This window comes from Odontesthes bonariensis, chromosome 10 (assembly GCF_027942865.1).
Source record: "Odontesthes bonariensis isolate fOdoBon6 chromosome 10, fOdoBon6.hap1, whole genome shotgun sequence".
Lineage (NCBI taxonomy): Eukaryota > Metazoa > Chordata > Actinopteri > Atheriniformes > Atherinopsidae > Odontesthes > Odontesthes bonariensis.
Window position 1 is genome coordinate 13,288,230 of NC_134515.1, and position 20,653 is coordinate 13,308,882.

General features: G+C 40.5%; 2 protein-coding genes across 3 annotated transcripts in view; both read left to right on the plus strand.

Moving 5' to 3' along the window:
* LOC142390688 (helicase ARIP4-like) overlaps positions 1–7,324 on the plus strand; it is a 68,216-nt gene extending 60,892 nt beyond the window's left edge. For both annotated transcript variants that reach the window (XM_075476316.1, XM_075476317.1), the window contains 8 exons: positions 279–378; positions 471–676; positions 1,122–1,297; positions 1,825–2,021; positions 2,157–2,356; positions 2,500–2,589; positions 2,806–2,901; positions 3,077–7,324. In XM_075476316.1, coding sequence (XP_075332431.1) covers positions 279–378; positions 471–676; positions 1,122–1,297; positions 1,825–2,021; positions 2,157–2,356; positions 2,500–2,589; positions 2,806–2,901; positions 3,077–4,194 — 2,183 coding nt within the window. In that variant the 3' untranslated portion in view covers positions 4,195–7,324. The remainder of the gene's footprint in view (positions 1–278; positions 379–470; positions 677–1,121; positions 1,298–1,824; positions 2,022–2,156; positions 2,357–2,499; positions 2,590–2,805; positions 2,902–3,076) is intronic.
* Positions 7,325–10,812: 3,488 nt separating this feature from the next.
* Positions 10,813–17,072, plus strand: tmem115 (transmembrane protein 115). The gene is made up of 3 exons (XM_075476318.1): positions 10,813–12,321; positions 14,278–14,642; positions 16,461–17,072. The coding sequence occupies exons 1-3, from the start codon at positions 11,830–11,832 to the stop codon at positions 16,753–16,755; spliced, it is 1,152 nt and encodes a 383-aa protein (XP_075332433.1). The 5' UTR covers positions 10,813–11,829; the 3' UTR covers positions 16,756–17,072.
* Positions 17,073–20,653: the final 3,581 nt, after the last annotated feature.

A 20,653-nucleotide genomic window follows, 5' to 3' on the forward strand; every position in this document is an offset into this window, starting at 1 on the left:
ACTTTCAAAATCAATATCCGCTGTAGCTTGTTAACTTTGTTGAATAAAAAAAATCAGGCAGAATGAAAAAAAGTTAGATTATAAAGTAGAGCTAACACAGTTGTCTGATACTAAAAGGTGAATGATTGAATAACCAAAGGAAAACCTATAAAATGAGAAAAAACAAAGGCAACAAGACATGGATTGACATAAAAATGTACATTGACTGAGAAAATGGCTAAGAACCAGCGCATGCAAAGCTAATTTGGTAACTTTACTGGCTTTGCAATATTTTAAAGGGCTGGACGGAAGCACAACGACCTCAGAGAGAGAGAGACTGATAAATCAGTTCAATGATCCCTCCAACACCTCAACATGGGTCTTCCTGCTGTCAACCAGGTAACACAATCACAATATCAATGATATGCATGTGTGCAAACTGATAAGACATGAGCAGACATAAACCTATTGCTGACTTCTGTGGGCCTCAGGGCTGGTTGTCTGGGCGTGAACCTGATCGGGGCGAACCGTGTGGTGGTGTTTGACGCCTCCTGGAATCCCTGCCATGACGCCCAGGCCGTGTGCCGAGTCTATCGCTATGGACAGAGAAAGCCATGTCACATCTACCGACTGGTGTGCGACTTCACCCTGGAGAAGAAGATCTACGACCGACAGATCTCCAAACAGGGCATGTCTGGTGAGTTAGTTGGAGAAAACCACCTACAGTCACACTACTACCTCCAAATTCTTTAAAAAATTGATCCATTAAAATATTACTGGTTCATAAAAGTAAGTTATCCCAATTCTGTCATTTCCAGCACATACAAAGAGAATATTTCCAATATGTCTATGTCTATGTCTCAGACAAAGACTTTCTGAAAACCTCAGTCAAACCTGTTCTGTGTCAACAGACACCCTAAAACTAAACAATGAGCTTCAAACTCCCATCAAGAGCGCGTTATGTGACAGTAAACTGTGTCAAGGTTTTCCTGTAGGCTTTCAGTGGTGGAGTAGACACACTGAGGACACTTATGATTTGAGGAGCATCTCTTTGACCCTCCTCTTTCCACACTGAACTTTAATTTCTATTCCTTATGTATTTTCCTAAAACTCAATTTTTGTTTCCCTTCTCTCTCCATCAGATCGCGTGGTGGATGATCTGAACCCTGTGCTGACCTTCACCAGGAGGGAAGTCGAATCTCTTCTTCACTTCGTGGAGGAGGAACTGGAGCCCTCCCAGGTCCAGCTGCAGCCTGAGGACGGCATGGAGAGCGTCCTGCATAAGGCTTTGCACTTTTACTCTCACCTGATTACCAAGGTAGATGAACAGAGGAGACTCAGGCTCAGTCCTAGTTCCTCTCATTAACCCTATCTCTCCGTCTTGGAGGCATAAGGTACCCCTTCTTTATTGGGGTTCAAGAAGTAATGATCATCTAGTCATCCAAATGCCCCCCAGTCTCTCCCTGTATGGCCTCCAACCTCCTTGATCTTCAAAAAGAAAAGAGGCACCTTATTCCTTTGAAAGAAAGCGGTGGAGCCAAGGTGATTTAAAAGTAGAGAACTATTGTAGGCTATTTGGCTGGCAGATACTGTTTTTTATGGCTGAAAAAAAAATTGCTCGGGACTGATGTCTTTGAAAGAGGGCTGTACCAGAGATGAGTGACAGTTTCCAGCCAATTCAATAACTCAAAACTCAACAAGTCATAGTGAATTTCGAAATATACTTGAATATACCTTTTGGAAACTTTTTGCAACTGTGCTCCTCTGCATCTCTCAAATTGAGAGTTTTAATACATTTAATCAAAAAAAAGAAGAAAACCCTCACTCCCTCTCTCCCTCCTTCAGCAACCCTTCCCCCATGAGTCCCTCCTGATGGACCGCAGGGAGAGGAAGCTGAGCAGCGCTGAAAAGAAAGCTGCTAAAAAGGGCTATGAAGAGGAGAAGAGGGCCTCAGTGCCATACACCCGCCCATCCTACGCTCACTATTACCCTGCCAGCGACCAGAGCCTCACCAACATCCCCGCATTCAGCCAGAGAAACTGGTTAGTGATTCACAGCTTGGAGGCTTATGCGGAAAAGAATTCTGAAATTTTGTTTAATTCATGTTGTCCATTGTGTTCTTTGTAACATCCAACCCTACTTTTCTTAAGTTAATAGTAAAATAAATCTCTGTTCAGGCGTCCTCCCACTCGCACTGAGGAAAAACCAGTGGCCAGTGTTCGACCAGTCCAATCAACTCCAGTTCCCACGATGCCCCGCCAGGTGTCTTCAGCTTCTACCCCAGACCGTGATTCCTCTAGATCCAACCTTGTAGGCTTCCCTGTCAACTGCCTGCAGAAAGCCGGCGTGTTTGTACAGAAAATTGTCACCACTACTGGTGAGCGAATTGAGCATTTATCTAATATTTTACTCTTATTTCATCCACATCTCACTTCCTGTACAATGTTCCCACTTTCTATATATAATTACTCATAATTGATTTTTTTTTTTCTGAGAATTCATAAATTGTTGTTCTTACAGACATAGTGATTCCAGGTGCCAACAGCTCAACGGATGTCCAGGCCAGGATCACAGCTGGGGAGAGTATCCATGTCATCAGGGGCACAAAAGGTACAACACCCAGTGTTGGAAAACTGTTGTTTGGTGGTCGATTGAGTGGTTGTTAAATTTTTCAAATGTGAGAATTAGCTTCTTTTATTCACCTGTTATTAAACAAAATAACCTCTGGGTTTTGAACTGTCAGCCTCACAGTAACCGTAATCATTTTTTATCAGCTGCTTACAGTTTATGCTGATGATTATTTTTTTTTCACTTTGGCTTTTTTAGGGACTTATATCAGGACATCTGATGGCCGAATCTTTGCCATTAGAGCGGCTAATAAGGCCAAATTATTGGAGGAGAGTGCAACAGCGTCACCCAAAGGTAACGAGATTTCCTTTCAAATATAAACTCATATTACTCATACTTAAATCAATTAGTACCTTTCAAAGTTACATAAAATGTTATTGAAATTATTGCAACATTGTTCAAGTAAACTATGCTTGTGCACATTATTTGATTCTCCTTATGCTAATATCCAATCCCTTGTTTCTTTCAGAGTCTGAAACCCCACCTCAGGAGGTTTCAACCAATGGTTGCCTGTCACCTGACAGGAAGCACCTGACACCCCCCAAGATTGTGCCCCGTCCCATTTCACCCGACAGCCCAGAGATCATCAATGAGTTGCAGCGCTACACCGGTGTCACGGGGGCTGAGGCAGCCTCTGCCGTTCAGCCAGAGAGAGCAGCAGAGAGCAGCATGAACGAGTCGCCTTCCACCAAACTGCTCCAGACCAATGGTAACAACAGTGGCAGCAGTTTTACTGGTGGAAAAATGGGTCACCATGATGCCTCCGTTACTAACGTAATCCAGCCCAACATGGACGACAATGTTGCTCAAGACTTGAGAATAGGCATCAAGCGCAAAGCCCCCCTCACATCCCTGGATGAGCGGGTCAGTAAGCAGCCATCTGTTGCCCAACGCTCCTCAGCTCCTCTGCCCTCGCAAGGATTCCCCTTTCCAGGGGGTTACGGCATGCCCCCTATGAGTCTCAACTCTACCATGTTGGGTGGATCACTGGGGCATCCGCTGTTCATGGGGTCAAGCTCACATTACTTCAACTCACCTCACACTCAGCTGGGTGACCCCACTTACATGTACCCCGATCTGTTTGGCTTGAGCGGAGCTGGCACTGTCCCCTCTTCTTCGTCCTCACCTTCATTAACAACAACCTGTGCTCCTGCCATCTCATCTTCCTCATCAGCTTCTGCATCAGTCAAAGCTACCAGTTCACTTCCAGGAGCCCTGCCGCCATTTATGCTGACCCCCAGCATGGCTGGCATGGCTGGGATGCTCCCACCCGGCTTCCCCCTGTCATACAGTCCATCTCTGGCCAGCCTTTACTCAGGATCAATGCTCCCCGGCGGGCTGCCAGGTCCTGCTGCCACTCCTGGCCCAGCGGGTGCCAGTTTCTTGTCCCAATACCCTCCAACTGCAGCCTCTAGCTCATCCTCATCCTCCCCTTCCTCCTTTTCCCCCTCAGCACGCTCTGATGGCCACCGGGCCCAGGTTTTAGTCAACGGCAGGGATGTTAGTAACGTTAGCAGCTCTGATGATGATGATGATGATGATGATGATGATGATGATGATGATGTTATTGAGGTGGGGGGACAGTGAGACTTGAGAAAGCTTTCAGCGATTAAGATGGGATGTCCCATTTGCCAGGATACATGTTTTAAAGGGTCTGTGGTGAAGGCCTTGAGGGGAATGGACAAGAAATGAAAGACAGTTAATGTGTTAAGAATATCTTCTGGTCACCTGTACTGCCTTGAAGAAACAGTCTGAAAGAAGTCTGACTGGAAATCTTAATGCTGAATATCAGAGCGTGAAACCTGAAAAAAAGTGTTTTAAAGATCCAGTCAAGAGGAGAAAATTAAATTCAAAGGACTTTGAGCTTCCAGGGTTTTTGTCCAAGTTCGGCATTACAATGCTCATCACTGGACTGAGTACTGCTGAGTGTGCGCCTGTAGTGACTTCAAATGGCCACTAGTTGTACTGTTGACTTTAGAGATTCTAGTTCTGCAGCTTTGCTAAATGTCAACTCTTGCTTTCTGCTCATTTAAAAGACGACCATAGGGTGGAGTTGTTTTTACAAAAAAAAAAAATAATAAGGTTTGTGAAACAAAGTAGCTAGTAGTAAATTTTGTTTAATAACTGATATGAAAGTGTTCGTCACATATTGAATATTGCTACTGAGTATTTCCTAGGATGGTGAGAGAAAGGGTTAAAAGATCAAACAGAACTATTAGAGAGCATTTAGATTCAACTTAACAATTCACTGCCAGGACAGGGGTCATGTACACTTTTGCTCTTGAAGGGAGGGAAAAAAAAAAAGATATGGGATCATCTTGAATTGTTCAAGAAAAATAGTTGAGGCTTGGTAAGAGTGAGGGTAAAACACACTTCACTGAAACTTTAAAACTCAAATAAAAGAATGTATGCTTAATCAAATGCCTTTATACCAGGCCTTTTTGGAAAGACTCCTTCTATTTAGGCACGGGGCGTGGGAAGGTGTAATTTCTTCTGTTTTTGTATGTGTACTGTATTTTTATGTATTCTACTTTTTAAAGAAAACGATTGCCTAAAAACAGCCAGGTGAAAATGAGGAAAAAAAACTAGTGAGTTATACTCCTTGTAGCGGAGAAACAACCAACAGAAAATGCCTTTTTGCCTCCATCTTTCTGAATGTTAGCTGTGAGAGAGGAGAGGTAAAGAGAGACAGACAGTCACCGCGGCTCTCTGGATCTCACCCACAGTCTTACTGTAGCCTAGTGAAAAATGATGCAAAACACTCACTCAAGCCTATATGTATTTGTACAGCCCCAGAGGAACTGAGCTCGCAGCCCTGAGTTTTGGTTATGCTCGTGTCGTTACGGTCTTTGTATCTGCGTGTTTTGTTTTTAAAGGTTACAAAAGGAATCGCATAGGAAAAAGAATATAAACACAAAGTTGTTTTAACCTGTTCTGACACAGATTTCACCTCTGCTCTGCATTTTTTTTTCCTTTTTCTTTCTCTGTCTCATCTTTTTTCATGAACAGAGGTCAATGTAAAACCAAACTTTTTTTATTTTTATTTTTTTAGTTTGGAGAGATGGTGTCGCTGTGCCAAAAACAAAAAAATGCACAAGCACATCGGAAACCTCTATAAAATAGGATTGTGTCTTCAGAGACCAAATAACGTTGTCAGTGCAGAGCAGTTTAAAGTCTCGTCCACCACAGCAACACGCTCTCTCTTCAGCATCTTAACAGCTACAGTTGATAAGTACATATCCATGTCTGTACATCGCTGCACTGTAAAAGAGACACAAATCTGTATTCGTTTGAAGGAAAGCTGGAAAAGAAACCTGGAAAAGCTTCATCTTGTGACCAGATTCCCTTTAGATTAACCATAAATCGCCATTTTGCTCACACAAAGTGATCTACCATGATCAACACTGTTTATTCTCCTTAATCGCGGCAGCAAGAGCTTTAAAAGCCAATAGCTCTCCAGTTAAAAATTAAACTCTGAACATCATCAAAGCATCATTTTTTTGTCCTTCCACTTCCACGGATCTGTTCTTCATACAAAAACTGTTAGTTTACTCATGTTTCATTTTTGCTCTCCTCATTTTACAATGTTTGAATTTACCAAATTAATTTATTTATGACGGTGCATATTTATTCAATTGTATTTTTATTTTTGTACAATGTTGTTTTTTTTTTGGTTTCCATTTGTTTCTTCATTATCTTGTTTGTAAGATTTTTATGTTCACGATAGTATCATCGTTCCTTCACTTATTCTGTTTGTTTATTTCATTTTTTTTTTTTTTTTTGAAAGACCCAATGATCAGCCAGTCTGACCCAACACATGTGAACCTGTGCAGAACTTGCATGTGGACCAACCAATTAGTGTGTTGTTGAGCACATTAATATCCAGGATCTTTAAGGATAGAGTAAATACTGTATCTGATAACTAATCAGCTCTTCATAATGACAAGCTGAAAAAAATCTGACACAAGGGACACGTTGACAAGCATGTTCTTCTTAATGTGAGATGTCTCAGATGATTGGGAAACAAATGTCAGCATTTAATCTGAATATTGTGAGCCATAAGTGTGCCTGTTGGCTCAATCGCAAGTACTGGGTCAAAAACTGAGGCGGTCCAACCACTCACCAGCTGAAAAGAAGGTTCTATCAAGCGCTTTCCTTTTCTTGTTGGAAGTTCATTACCATATCAGCAGAATTGTCCACTTGTGTCATCCACTGGTGGTAAATGAGTTTGCTCAGTGTTGAATTGTGTGACTCTCAGCTCGGCGCTTGCTGTGCAGACTTACTGCTCTGTAGTTCCACAGCTTTCTACTTGAATTTACATATTTATTTATACAAACCGATTTGGTCGGACGAGCCGAGCCGACTGTTTGAATTCCATTTTTGCCGAAGAGATGATTAACTCTGCTGTCTTTGAGGATTGGCTCTCATCAAAGTCTTTTGTGTAGATTATCGATGCATAATGTGTTTGACTTTGGATCACTTTTAGATTTTTCTTTCTTTTCTTTTTTCTTTTTCTTGGGTTGTTTTTTTGATGTAAATAAAAGAAATGTGCTCTAAATAATACTTTTTCCAATTTCTTTTGCAGTAGCAGATGGAGTCCATAATCCCCTTTTGTTCCCACACTCTTATAAACACACACGCAGTGGAGGATAGTTGCACACCGTTTCCAAGAAAATAAGGCAGTTTTGTACATTTCAGCCTTATGACGAACATTTAACTTTGAACGCAGCGATCTTCAGTGATAGCCTGTTGGATTTGTCCTGAAAAAAACATAATTTTGCATGTTTATCTTCAGTTAATGCAAATGTAATCTGTTAACAAACAGCCCAATTATTTTAGGTTCTTTTAAAAAGGAAAGTTTATCCAAAGGTCTCATTTAACTTTCATCAATATTCAGTTAAATAATCAAACAGTAATAGTACATGAAATAACAATAATAAAATGATATTATCATGGCAAATATTAAAGAAAGCGCTATAATTATCAACCGTTAAATATTAGAGTTTATTTTACATTCAGCGTACATGTTCATCCTCTTGAAAAGAGATGAATGTGGCCACTCAAGTAACCAAAAGTTTTCAATAGAAAAGGAAAAAAAAGCGTCACTTTTTAGAGCACCTCTAGCTGACATGGCTGGAAAGAAATAATCAAAATAACCGGATTTGGTTATTTTTACACCAGCAATTGCATCAGCTAGTAATAACTTATTGTTCTTAATGTGGTGACTATAATTCACACTCTGTGGCTGTAATTACTTCTGACATTACATTTGCTCTTTCTGTTGTTGTGACACAGTGTTAACAACAGGGAGGGTTTGTTTTCTAATGTTCTGCTTTGACTCACTTTATTACTTTATTGTTCCTTACATTTTTTTCCATTAAACATTTTTGATTGTCAAATTGAAAGCCTTAAAATCATCTTGGGGCAGAAACCAACAAATTTGCCCCATCATCAATCCCATAATTCCCATATATTTTGCATTTTAGTGGAGTTTTTATCTCTTGTTTTCAGCGTCATTTATTTGTTCCAACCACCAAGGAAGTGGATAATAGAATGGTCCAGTGAGAGAAGTTGAATGATAAAAGGGAGTATGTTGATTCATTTAATGCATGTTCCATACACTAAAGGCCATGGGTTTGCAGAAATCAACAACAGTCAACTCAGCTCAGCAGATAACCAGACAGCCGCATCGACTGTGCAAAGCAACATTGTTATCTCCGTATAACTAAAATTAGAATTTAGGACTAAATTATGGTCATAAATCAAAATCACATGCTAGAGTCTGGACTACAGAACTCTATCTGGAGCCAGAAGTAAGTCTGCATTTGGGTGAAGATAAGGGTGAATTCTCGTGCATAACTTTGGGTTGAACATGAAGCACAATGAGTATCATCACATATGTCTTTCACTTTCTTTCTCTATTCAGTGATGCATGAGAGATTTTCTTTCTGTGTTTGAAACTCTGAGTGAGGGTTGTTGTTTAGTCTCTGTTCATGTTCCCCGTTTCATTGTTGCAAACTGTTTGTATGTGGTCTGTCTTTGTTAACGTGATGTAAGTTCCGATTGTTCAGAATAAAATGAATGCATCTGTGATTTTTGTGTCTTTAACAGAGTGTAATTTTGCTAAATAATGCAAACGGAACCCTGGGCTTAAACATTCAGTGTGCAAAGTACCCTTAGAGTGAGTAGCATTTCTATCATAGACATTATAAGGGTGATATTAAAACAAATAATTAATTGGAATAAATTTTGATTTAAGGCCAGAGCGCTTTCAAAATAATTGCCAAAAGGTAAACTTGATATATCATAAAGCCACCTACGAATACAGTAGCCCAAGATTTGAGCCCTGAGTGGTGGTGTGTATTTGAGATATTTTCTTAGAATTTAGAAGCAAATGAAGAATGGCTAAAAGATTTCATAGATTCTACTTACAATAATTACATGTGAAAGTATTTTATCACGTACAAATTTCAGATAAAATAGCTCCAACCTTTATATTGTTATGTATAAGATAATGTGTACTAACAGCACACAGCATGTGAAATATGAAAATTAAATGACAGTAACTACTTAAGTAATTGCTATTTTCCACCACAGACAACTAAAAAAAGGCCTCTTTATGAATATATTCCTGAACTATATTCCTGAAGTTAATTTTTTGCTTCAGAAACATCCTGAAACAGTCTATATCATAAATCACAGAATTGCGTGCACGTGTTTGCATGAACCCACCTGTCTTAATAAGAGGGGATGAAACTTCAAAGCGGTGTGCACACAGAGATCAAACGTACAAACTGCAAAGAAAAGCTGAGAGGGGGTCAAGAATGCCCAAACAAAACTGAGCTATGTCTTCAACAGCTTCCTGTCTGAGATGCATGCCCACTAGTTTCTGATTCTGTAAAATCAGGACACACATGTTGAAGCATCTGTTGGTTTAATCCATTCCCCAGACCCCTTTGGGGTGTGTGGAAGCATCAGTTAATCTGTCAGCTCGTCAGGTTATCACCAAGAAGTTCACTTACATCGTCTTCTTTTAAGGACAGCCATGGTCGGGCACATTTTGGACAGAGAGGACAGGTTGGTCGAAAAAAAGAGTTAAGGAAGCCATCTATATTAACAACTTTAAGCAGAGGAATCCTCAGTCATCATCTACCAAACATTTACATAGTAGCTTTGACTCTCCTTCCCATGCACTTTCACAATCATTCACACCTTGAACCAAAACACTGTTGGTCAGGTGAGTCAGTCAGTGGGGTTACCCTGGCACTGTAAAAATCGGATTAAGGGCTAAATTACAATAAGTGACAAAGAAACACTCTGTGTGTAAATGATTTTTCAACAGTTTATAAGCCTTAAACTCTCCACAAGCAAGTTAGAACCGAAGTCTTTTGGACAAGAGGTGAAATGTCTACAAAAACTCAGAAACAAAGTTTAGTTGCCTTCTATTTAAGCTCTCTGGATTCCCAGTCGGGTCTGCACGGTGGTGTGGTGGTTAGCTCCTTGCCTCGCAGCTAGAGGGTTCCAGGTTATATTCCCAGCTGGGGCCTTTCTATATGTAGTTTGCATGTTCTCCCCATGTATATGCGTGGGTACTCCGGCTTCCTCCCCCCGTCCAAAAGCATGTTAGGTAATTGGTGACTAAATTTGTCCCTTGGAGTGAGTGTGACAATGACAGGTTGGATAGGCTCCAGCCCCCCTGCGACCCTAAAAATGGATTAAGCGGGTATAGAAAATGGTAGACCATAGACAGTAGACCAAAATAGGCTGACTGGATCAATACAGATACATTTTCTGAATACTGAATGACAAGGTTGTCGCTTCACTTCATTTAGATGAACGTAAGTGTTATATAGTGTTTATATATTCTAATGCTCTAATTACTGAAGGATAATCTATGATAATTGAAATATATTAGGTTCAGGTAAGAACAAATATTAGCCTACCAAAGAACAAATCCCCAAGAAAGCAAACATGGGTGGATGTAATTATAAGTAAATAAATAAACTGAAAAAAATGCATGGCTGGGTTTTAAGCGGTACATTTTACTAAACGAAGTAAATGGTGAATGAGGCCTAGTCTCATCAACTGGCCACCTAGCCTAATTTATTCTCAACATAGTCGTCAGGCGTTTGTGCTGTGTGTAAGAACTCAGTTTCCCAGAGTGCTCTGCTTCAAGCAGTTACGTTACGTAGTTTACACTGATCGCAGATGACGCTGGTGGACGGCGCAGGTCTGTTAGCTAAGTGGTGTTTCTGGGAGGAGAAGTGCCTGCTAAGATAATACTGTTTCCTGAAACAGCCTCTTCTCGAAAGACAGAAGAACAATGAAATTAACGAATGAAGATGAAGTAGAGGAAAACCTGTGAACTATATTTGAACTGGCGCATTTTCCAAAGGTCTCTAACATTGTTTTGAGGGCCTGTTGTTAGCTACGGGAAATCCTCGGGCTAGCCCGGTAGACACCGGGACGAGGAAACTCAGAGGACCAAGCAAGGACTGGAGCTACGTAGGCTGGTTTATTTCGACCAGGTTTTACTGACACTGAAAACTTTTTATTTTATTCAGACGAAGAAGCAGTCTCTCCTCTTCCTCTAAAGACGCTTTTAGTTTGACTGCTAGCCAGTCTTAACTCCCCGTGTTTACAAGCTAACTCAGCCAGGATCCCCTGATGGAGTTGGCAGCTTTGAGTATTTGCGTCTGTTAGGATTTTTATATTGGGCTCCTGACATTTGCTAGCTAGGACGTGTCTATTTGTTGTACGCTCGTTTTGATTCTGTCTACAACCACCGAAGGTCGCTTGCTAGGTAGCTAAATCAAAATCTCCCCTAGCTGAGCTTATCACACAGTAGAGACTTATCAACTGCAGCCCAAAGTTTGTTGCCTTGTCGTCTGTTTTCTTATCTTCTTATCTACTCTGCGTATGTTACAAAGATTTAATCTAACTTACTAGATTTTAATTCAAAGGCTAACGGACTTGAGCTGAAATAATAGAACCTTTCTGAGTTGATTACCAAAACTACCTTTATCCAATTGACTGACTCTCCCGGATGAAGGCTCACAGAGAAGTGTGGATTTTGATGTCGGGACCCTCGGGTGTCTCCTGTTCCGCTTGGCATAATTAAACCCGCACCCAAGGACTGCCACACCAGAAGCAACTTTTTTTTGCTTTCAAGCTCTTTTGGGCTGATTTGCTCAAGGAAGACCCTGTCCACAACAGACCACCATGAATCGTTACCTGCCGGTGGCACGACAGCACTTCCTGGCTGCCCTTGCCAGCACCAGTGTGGTAGTAAAAACCATAAGTGCTGTTGTGGTGCTTCTCTATCTGCTTTCGTGGGCTGTTGACACTCCGTATGCACTGGGGGTGACCCCAGGCTACCTCTTTCCACCTAACTTCTGGGTATGGACGCTGGTGACACATGGAGTGGTGGAGCAGCATGTCTGGGGTGTGGCTGCCAGTGTGGGGACGGTCATGGCCTGTGGACGCTTACTGGAGCCTTTGTGGGGTGCTCTGGAGCTCCTCATATTTTTTGCGGTGGTTAATGTGTCTGCAGGACTCCTGGCAGGTCTTTCCTACCTCCTCACCTACGTGGCCACCTTTGACCTGGACTTCCTGTTTGCTGTGCGTGTACACGGAGCAGCCGGTTTCCTGGGAGGTGTCCTGGTGGCGCTAAAACAAACCATGGGGGACACCACAGTGCTCAGAGTGCCACAGGTGAGGCTAACAAATGATGCAAAATGTTTGTGCTCAGCAGTAATGTTTATTCCCTTTTGAGCCTGTGAACAATGGCAGACAGATTAGCAGTGGGACAGTCTAGTTAAATTAAGAAGGCTCTAACAAAGCAGTAATCTAACCTGTCGCCACTGACATTTCTAGTTCAGTAAATCTTTTGCAGAACATTAACTTTAAACCTATTTACTCAGAATAGAATAAAATGAGCCTTGATTTGGTTTCAGTTTAGATTACCAGCATGTTTCATAATGGATATCAACAATCAGACACGTTTTACTTACTACTTCTCTTGACCATCTCATGAATTTAATTTCTTAATTTAAAAAAACAAACTTCCATCCATCCTTATAACGTAGTATGTTAAAGGTTATTAATGTCCCTCTCATATTAGACAAATTATTGTCTTAGTCATAATCTAATTTTGTAAGCCAGTGTTTTTAAAGGTCAACAGTTGAGCTGTTATACTGTATATGGCTTCTGTTCTCTGATGTGGACATGTGATTCTTTTCCACATTTGGACACAGTGTGATCCAACAATTTGCATTTACGATTCAGTCTCATGCTCCTCTGCAGAACAGGATAGTCTGAGTTCCCAGAAAAGGGTTTCTTTCCTCACTTTAGTTTCCCATTTCAAATATGTGTCTGAAACTGTCTCTGCTTTGACTTTATTTATTTGAACTTTTTCTGCTTGTTATAAGGCTGCTGGAAAGTTTTTGAATCCTTAAGAATTCTCTGTATCTCTGCTTTAATATGGCTTATTATAATGTATATAATAATACACTGACTATATATAATAATACACTGACTGAGCTGTTTTTTTTTAAATTGGATATATCCACATTAAGATACAGTATAGTCACTGAGAAGGTGCTCTACCAAACAGAGCAGGGCATTAAAGGGTTAATAAAACATAACTGGCAGTTTGTTTAAACATCATGGTTGATTTGTGCACTTGAGAGAAGTGTAAATAGATTTCACAGAAGCAGCACAATAGAGCAGCCGGAAGCCTGAGTTCATAGCACCTGCTTCAACTTTCTTGATCAATAACACATAAGCACAAAGTTGAAACTACTATCTTTCAGCTTTTCTGCATGATATTTAACAAGCCGAGCAGAAGTTTTGTCCTTCTACCCTTTTCATGCACACCATTGTGAATGCTTTCTTTATGATGGACACATGAACATCAGCATTAGCCGATGTGAGAGGAGCCTTTAGTTGCTGAGAAGTTAGCCTGGATTCCTTTGTAACCTGGAGGACTATTGCATATGTTGGAATGATCTTTGTTGAGTGGTCCCGGGGAGGGTGACAATGATCTTGAGTTTCTTTAATTCTTATATGGGCTGTCTTAAACTGAACTGGTGGAGTCTCTTTTGAAGGTGGTTTTGCAACTTTTTTTTCAGCCTAATGGATACAAAAAACTCATTTTTTAAATTTGTTGTTTTAAAGTTGGCCTACTCAGAAATCTTGGTTGCACGTGCCATGATGCACTTCCACAAAGATACGCTTTGAAGGCCAAACTTTTAAACTCTGGGTGCATTTTTTTATGGCTCATCGCCTCATTGAAACACACAGGTTTATTTTGAACTTCCAACAAACTGCTTATCCTTTTGGTGGATGTAGTTTTTACAATCACACATAAACCTTTCAAGTATTATCCTCATTATGAAGATGCGTGTTCATTTTTTTGTGTCATTGATTGATTGTGTTTTTGTGTGAATCTCATGATATCAATCATTTAAAAATCTTAAGTACCACCATAAGATTATGTAAAGCTGGGTGTGTTCACTCTTTATTTCTCTAATTTCTTTTGACCAGGATCGGAAATTAAATCTATCAAGGATAAGGGTTTTAAATGTGACTTCTTTCTGTGATCCCGGCATGTCCCGTTCTTGGAGATCTTTCCAAATATCTAAAATCTTTCTCTCTCCACCATTTCAGGTGAGACTCAAAGCTGCACCGGCTTTAGTCCTCCTTCTCATGGCCTTACTGCGCTTGTCTGGGCTGCTGGACAGCGCTGCGCCCCTGGCTGCATACAGTTATGGCGCCCTGTCTGGCTGGGTGTACCTGCGCTTCTATCAGAGACACAGCCGGGGCCGCGGGGACATGTCAGACCACTTTGCCTTTGCAAGTTTCTTCCCTGAGGCTGTGCAGCCGGCTGTGGGATTGCTGGCAGGGCTCGTCCACGCTGCTCTGGTGAAAATTAAGGTGTGCAGGAAGATGGTGAAGAGATATGATGTCGGAGCGCCCTCCTCCATCACGATCAGCCTGCCAGGGACGGACCCACAGGACGCTGAGAGGAGAAGGTGGGTTGTGCATTGGGTGCTGTTTGAGAAATCATTTTACTCCAACAGTAATATTGTAGAGGAAGAAGTGAACGGTTTAGATTTTAGCTGTCAATACATCTTAAATGTAATCTTTAATCTAAGATATTATTACCTTTTAGGTAAGCTGACAAAATGTTTACATTTTACATCTCCTTACAAGGCTGATTTTATAGCCATTATGGTGTTTTTTTCACATCATATGATTTCAACCTTTATAGGTTTCCAATAATATTTAAATATAATTGTCACTGAAGATCCGGTGTCTGAGGGATGAATGAAATGCACAAACCTACACATTTACCCATTTGACCATTTCTGACACCAGTCAGAGATAAGACCAAAAGGGTGCGGCAGGTTAGCTGAGCTCTTCGGTGATACTCTCCCGGGATTTCTTTCACATGCCCACAAACACCTACTTTCAAGCTGTCACAGATCATTTTTCCCCCCACTCTCATTGTCTGCCACATTCGCCTCCAAGCTGTCATACAGATTTAGTTACAAATAGATGTCAATGCTCATGCACAACCGAACAGTAATGGTGGAGGGATAATTAACTCTAATCCTGAAATCACTGCCTTTAGTGGGATAAAAAAAAAGCTTTTAAGATGCTATCTGACACTTAAAAGATTCTAATGTTTTTGTTAATTTTTCATGATAAAAAAAGCTGAAGCTTCTCAGTTGTTTAAAAACTACTCTAAAAGTGTTTACACCGTGCTGGCAGGAAAGAATTTCAGTTCTGTAACTACAGGCTGCATCACTGTTCATTGTCTCAGTACTGTTTTGTTTTCTCCAGTCTGGCAGCAAAGTAAAATAAGCTAAGCCTGATTGATGCCTGATAATGATTAGCTAGCAAGCGTTTTAGAGGCCTGGCATCCTCTTATTGTGGAAAATAACGTCATGGTGATGATGTTGAAAAGTGTGTGGGGTTTTTATCAGGATAGTTGAATATTTAATCAGCAAGTAAAAAAAAACCTAACATTTAATTTGCCTCTTGTTTTCCTCGGTTGCCAGCAGTAAAGGCCATGAGGCAGGAAATTGATCTTTAAGGATTTAACTCCAGTATAATTCCATTTAATTATGTAAACCAATATACAGTATCTCACAGTTAAAGTGAGTGTGACTAATTCAGAATTTGATTTATGTAAGTTTATGTTTTTTTTAACTGTTATGTTCTACATAATAAAGACTCATTTAACCACTATAGTGTAACATAACTCAGCTGTTTTCTAAAAAAGTTCTGCCATCTCTGATTACTAAGACACACAAGTTCTTTATATTTCTCAACGAGAACTGGAATGTAGCACAGCATGTTAGGCTCATCATCTGGATCATTGAGCTTTCAACACCACTGCATTAGAAAAGGAGTCTTGTTCTGTATCTGTGTGGGAACTTTATGTTGTCGATGTAGTTTTTTCCTGTCTTAAAGGAACACCAGAGAAGTTTGTGAACCTTAAAAGTATATGCTTCTGGTTCATTTGAAAGCACACTGACCTTTGTTATGCACATTTGTTATGACCTGAAACTGCCCTGGAGTGCTCGGGGGGCTTAAGTACCTCACTTCATGACACCCCACAGCATTTTGCTTTGCTGTCGCTTCACTTTTTATGTGGGCTTTTGACGGCATCGTTGTGGCCTCTTCAACATGAAAAAACGATTCATGTGGATGGTGTACATCTGTGTTTTTATGGCAACAATTGGGAGAGATTTTAATGATGCTATTTAAGCTCTGTCTACATGAGAGTAGGATACACCTGTTGTGCAGCTGTATGAAAGATTCTCTTTGCCTCCTCCACCCAGACAACTGGCCCTAAAGGCTCTGAACGAGCGTCTAAAGCGAGTGGAGGACCAGTCTGCTTGGCCCAGCATGGACGACGAGGAAGACGAGGAAGACGACGAGGTCAGAACCGACACACAGCCACTCCTCTCAGATGGGCGGGACCTTTCCACCTCAACACCGAGAACAGCTGGTGCTTCCCTCTCTTCCACTTCCTCATCCTCAATATCACAGAGTGGCGGCGTGCCATCCTCGGGCGCAGTGCAGCACCCAGAGTCGAGCATTATCAGCTTTGAGGATGCACCATCTAGATCATAACAAAAGGAACGCACATGTATAGATATGCAGCCTCTGTTTGGTGTCACCAGGCGAGTATACTAGCGGACGCTGTGTCCCCGACGAGTATACGAACGTATTCAGTGACAGAGATTAGACATACACTCGATATCCCCACACAATACACGACATCTGTGGCGAGTTGATACACACGACTGTGCGCTCACAAACACTCTGTCAATATCATTGTGAATCCCAAAAGACTGTGCAGTGCTTTCAGTTCAGACATGTTGGTTGTAAGTGCTCAGCACTGTCGGGTCAACTGAAAACTTAAGCCTTCTCCTCATTCTCGCGTACAGCTGAAATTTCTTTCTTGTTCAAATTTAATCCCACCTCGCAGAACTCTGATCACTGCTACATGTCTCCTTCTCTTGCTTTCTAAATAAATAACAAAGTGGGTGTAAAAAAAATTCTTCGTGCTAGTCTTTTTCGGCGCAGCCATATTCGTTGTTTTGCCGACCACAAGAAATTTTTTTTAATGAAATGTGAAGAGAAGTGGCTGCAAGGGACATTGGCTGTTTATTCGCTGGTTCCAAATGCCGAGACAGCTGTAAAACGGAGGAAGCATGAAAAATATGTACTCGGCACCAACCTGCTGGACCAGAGGAAACGAGCTGCTGCAGGTTTGTCCTGCTGGTGAATTGATACCAAACGTAAAGATTTAAAGAAGTGCCAGATGAAAGGAATTGTCCAAAACAGGTTCATTTACCACTGGAACCATATATGGAAAAAAATAATTATATACCCATTAAGTTCATACTCCTTAGCTTGTCATACAGGGGAGAACTTTCTTTTTTCTTCTGGGTTTGTAGGTCACTAAATGAAATCGTTGTTTCTGTGGACTAATAAGACGTTTTAGTGGCGCTACACATCGCACACATCTGTAAACCATAATCTTATTTTTGGAGCTCCGTATTGTTTTTTTTTTAAACTATTTGTTTATTTCCAGGTCTAATCCTGAGCACCACCCCACACCTTTTAAACTTCCACATTCTGAGATCTGATATTGTGCAAAAAAAACAACAACAAAAAAAAAAAAATGCAAGAAACGGCCATTTGATAACGTTGCTGCAAATGAAACGGAGACGTGATCCAAGTATGTGACTCTGTCGGTCATTTGTTTCATTACAGATGCGGAGAATGGATGACTTGCAAGATAAAGTTTGAGAATAGCGTTGTTGGGTGTTTACAGACTGTATAGATTCACGGTTTATTAGTTGCAGTTGTAGAAGTTTTGGCTTTGCTTTTTCCTCACTCAGATTTCAGACCTTGGCCCATGAGGTGAAATAAGTCCATTAACAGGGGATTCCTGCATTGGTTAGACTTCAGTCACAGGATTCCCTGCCCTGTCCTCTGGACTTGTTATATTTTTCATTCCTAAAATCAAAGTGCCATGCATGAGAAGTGGTAAATGATTTTCTTGTGGTGGCTGATGCACAGTTAACTTGTTTCATCTTGATAAACCTCAACTTCATGGAGCCCTACAGGTCAGTGATTCATTCATTTTGTAGACGGTCATGGCTGCAGGTGTAGCATTTTATTCTAACAGTCAAATCCCTTGATTCCCAATTTCCTACACATCATATTTGATTAAGGTCATTTGCAGCCAGTAAATTACTTCCGGTGTCGTGTTCAGTGTTGACAAACTGGTACATTGTGTGTGAAATTATGATCCCATTGTTCAAAGGCGTCTAAAACCTAAATTAGACATTTCACCTCATTGAATTAAAAAGTGCACAGTGCATCTCTATCAAACAAGGAGGAAGGAGTACTAAAGGGAATGTTGATGGCCTCATTCATTTATAAGGAGTCCCGTTAATCTGTAAGAGTCTTACTAGAAAAATATTGTTCCAGGTCTGAGGGCCTGCAGCTGCTACAGTATCTACGGGTTTAATTCACAGCTCCGAACAAATTATGAAGCTGAAATTCCCAGGCTTCATAAAATAAGCACGGTGTTGCACATTTAACTCGAATTCTATATTCTTTTATTGCTACATGAAGAAAAAATTGGCAGCGACCTCACTGGCAATGTTGTTTACCGATAATTAAGTGAACATACGTCCAATAAAAAGAAGCAAATGCCTTTTATAATTAATCAGTAGGAGTGTTTTCAACATCCTCAAACTAAAATCCACTCTCAGAAGTAACCTGTGAGTTTCAAAAAGCAGCAACGGTTCATATTTGACAAAGTAAAACTAAAGGCGCCGCAAACAGGAATGTCCTATATCTAAAATACTGTCGAAACAAAGACTTTTAACCTCAGTTTCTAAACTTTTGAGATCTGATTTGTTCGGAGCTGCAGAGCCACAGAAATTTAAGCCCACTTAATTTAATTACCACTAAATAGAAATGTTAAATATTTACTAATATACTAGTTTGCCTCCGACTGATTACTGATGAATGCTCAGAATCGGACACTTTAGTAATCCCAGACAGTCGTTCATTTCTACAGTTTAGTCCATCTGTAGAAATCTATAAGAAACGCTCTGAAAAGCTGTTGACACATATGAAGTGTTCTTCAAAGAACAACACGGATTTGGGCTCTTTATGTTTTGTAAAAACTCTGTTCCAGGAGTGTAGCTCCAGAGAGCTGTAGCCACATGTCTGAAATCTAAAACTGCATTCTGCCATTACAAGCATTCAGTAGCAATTATTTGAGAAATGTCCGAACCATTCTGTACATAGTTGCATGTATTAACCAAACCATGCAATTACAGTTTAATGGTGTTGTTTTTATACATTTTACAGGCAGATTACTCTAAAAATGGCAGTCGGCGAGTGTTCAGCTTTGCTTCCTTCCCTCTTCTGCTTCCGTGACGCAATTGAAAAATAAATCAGCAATGCATTGAAACACCTTCTAACACTGTCGCCTGCAAATAACTCGGAAGTCATGTGAGGTGGTGACATGTCATTTTATTATTGAAATGGTATAGAAACATTGTAGTTGGCAGTCTTGAGATTTCAGACCGAGTCTTTCAGCCAAACCTCCAACCCTGTTCTCCTCTTCCTCCTGTTTTCATTTTCTTTACTTTTTTTTTTACCTGCATTCTGATTCGTTCTGGCTGTAAACCTCAAAAATATGAGATCAATACAGTCGCCTACTGTCTGAAACTAGAAAATCTGCACCAACGACAATGAATGATATTGGTGCTATTTTTTTTTTTTTTTTAAATTGCTGTGGCATCCCTCTACAGTGGAAGCACTGACATTTGTTTACATACTCTTGTTTTTTCCCTCCTGAACCCATATATCTTGTCTTTATTTAAGATGCACAACAGGCATCGCCGCCTGATTCCCTTTTCCTTGGTTGGTATCTTTTCAAAGTGACTGATGGAGAAAACAAAGAACCCAAATTCAACTGTCTAGCTGTTTTCTTCCCAAATGAATGTCAAAAATATATGTTTTATGTATTAAAACTCCTTTGAATGGGCTTTAAATATAACAAGGCAATAAGGCTCTGAAAATTCAGTCATCATTTAAAAGTTGCTTTTGTCTGCTTTATTTCACAAATGAGAAATGGAAAAAGGTCAATAAATTACTACTTATTCGAATAGACCCATTTGGTTTAGAACCACGACATCAGTTATGAAGCCTGTTTTTTTCCAAATGTCCTTCTTTTGCAGTACAAGATTGATTCCACGTGAAGCTGTTGTCATAAATGTAGTAACATGTGAACACTGATATGAAATAGAATCAATTCTGTGATATGGTTGGATCAGCAGTTCATACGTGTCGATGATGAATCGTCTCATCTCATAGCCACTTTTCCAGACAACATATCTTAGAATGTGTCATTTTTAAGGGTGAAAACATTGCAAAGAACTCAAGCCTTCACGACTTGTGTACGAAAGGTGTTTCCTGCCCTGAGTTGAATGACAGA

Bases quoted from the DNA above. Each gene is read 5' to 3' on its own strand.
- tmem115 (XM_075476318.1), top strand. From the start codon at position 11,830: ATGAATCGTTACCTGCCGGTGGCACGACAGCACTTCCTGGCTGCCCTT. The intron at 12,322-14,277 runs GTGAGGCTAACA...CCACCATTTCAG, and splicing joins CAGTGCTCAGAGTGCCACAG to GTGAGACTCAAAGCTGCACC. The intron at 14,643-16,460 runs GTGGGTTGTGCA...TCCTCCACCCAG, and splicing joins CAGGACGCTGAGAGGAGAAG to ACAACTGGCCCTAAAGGCTC.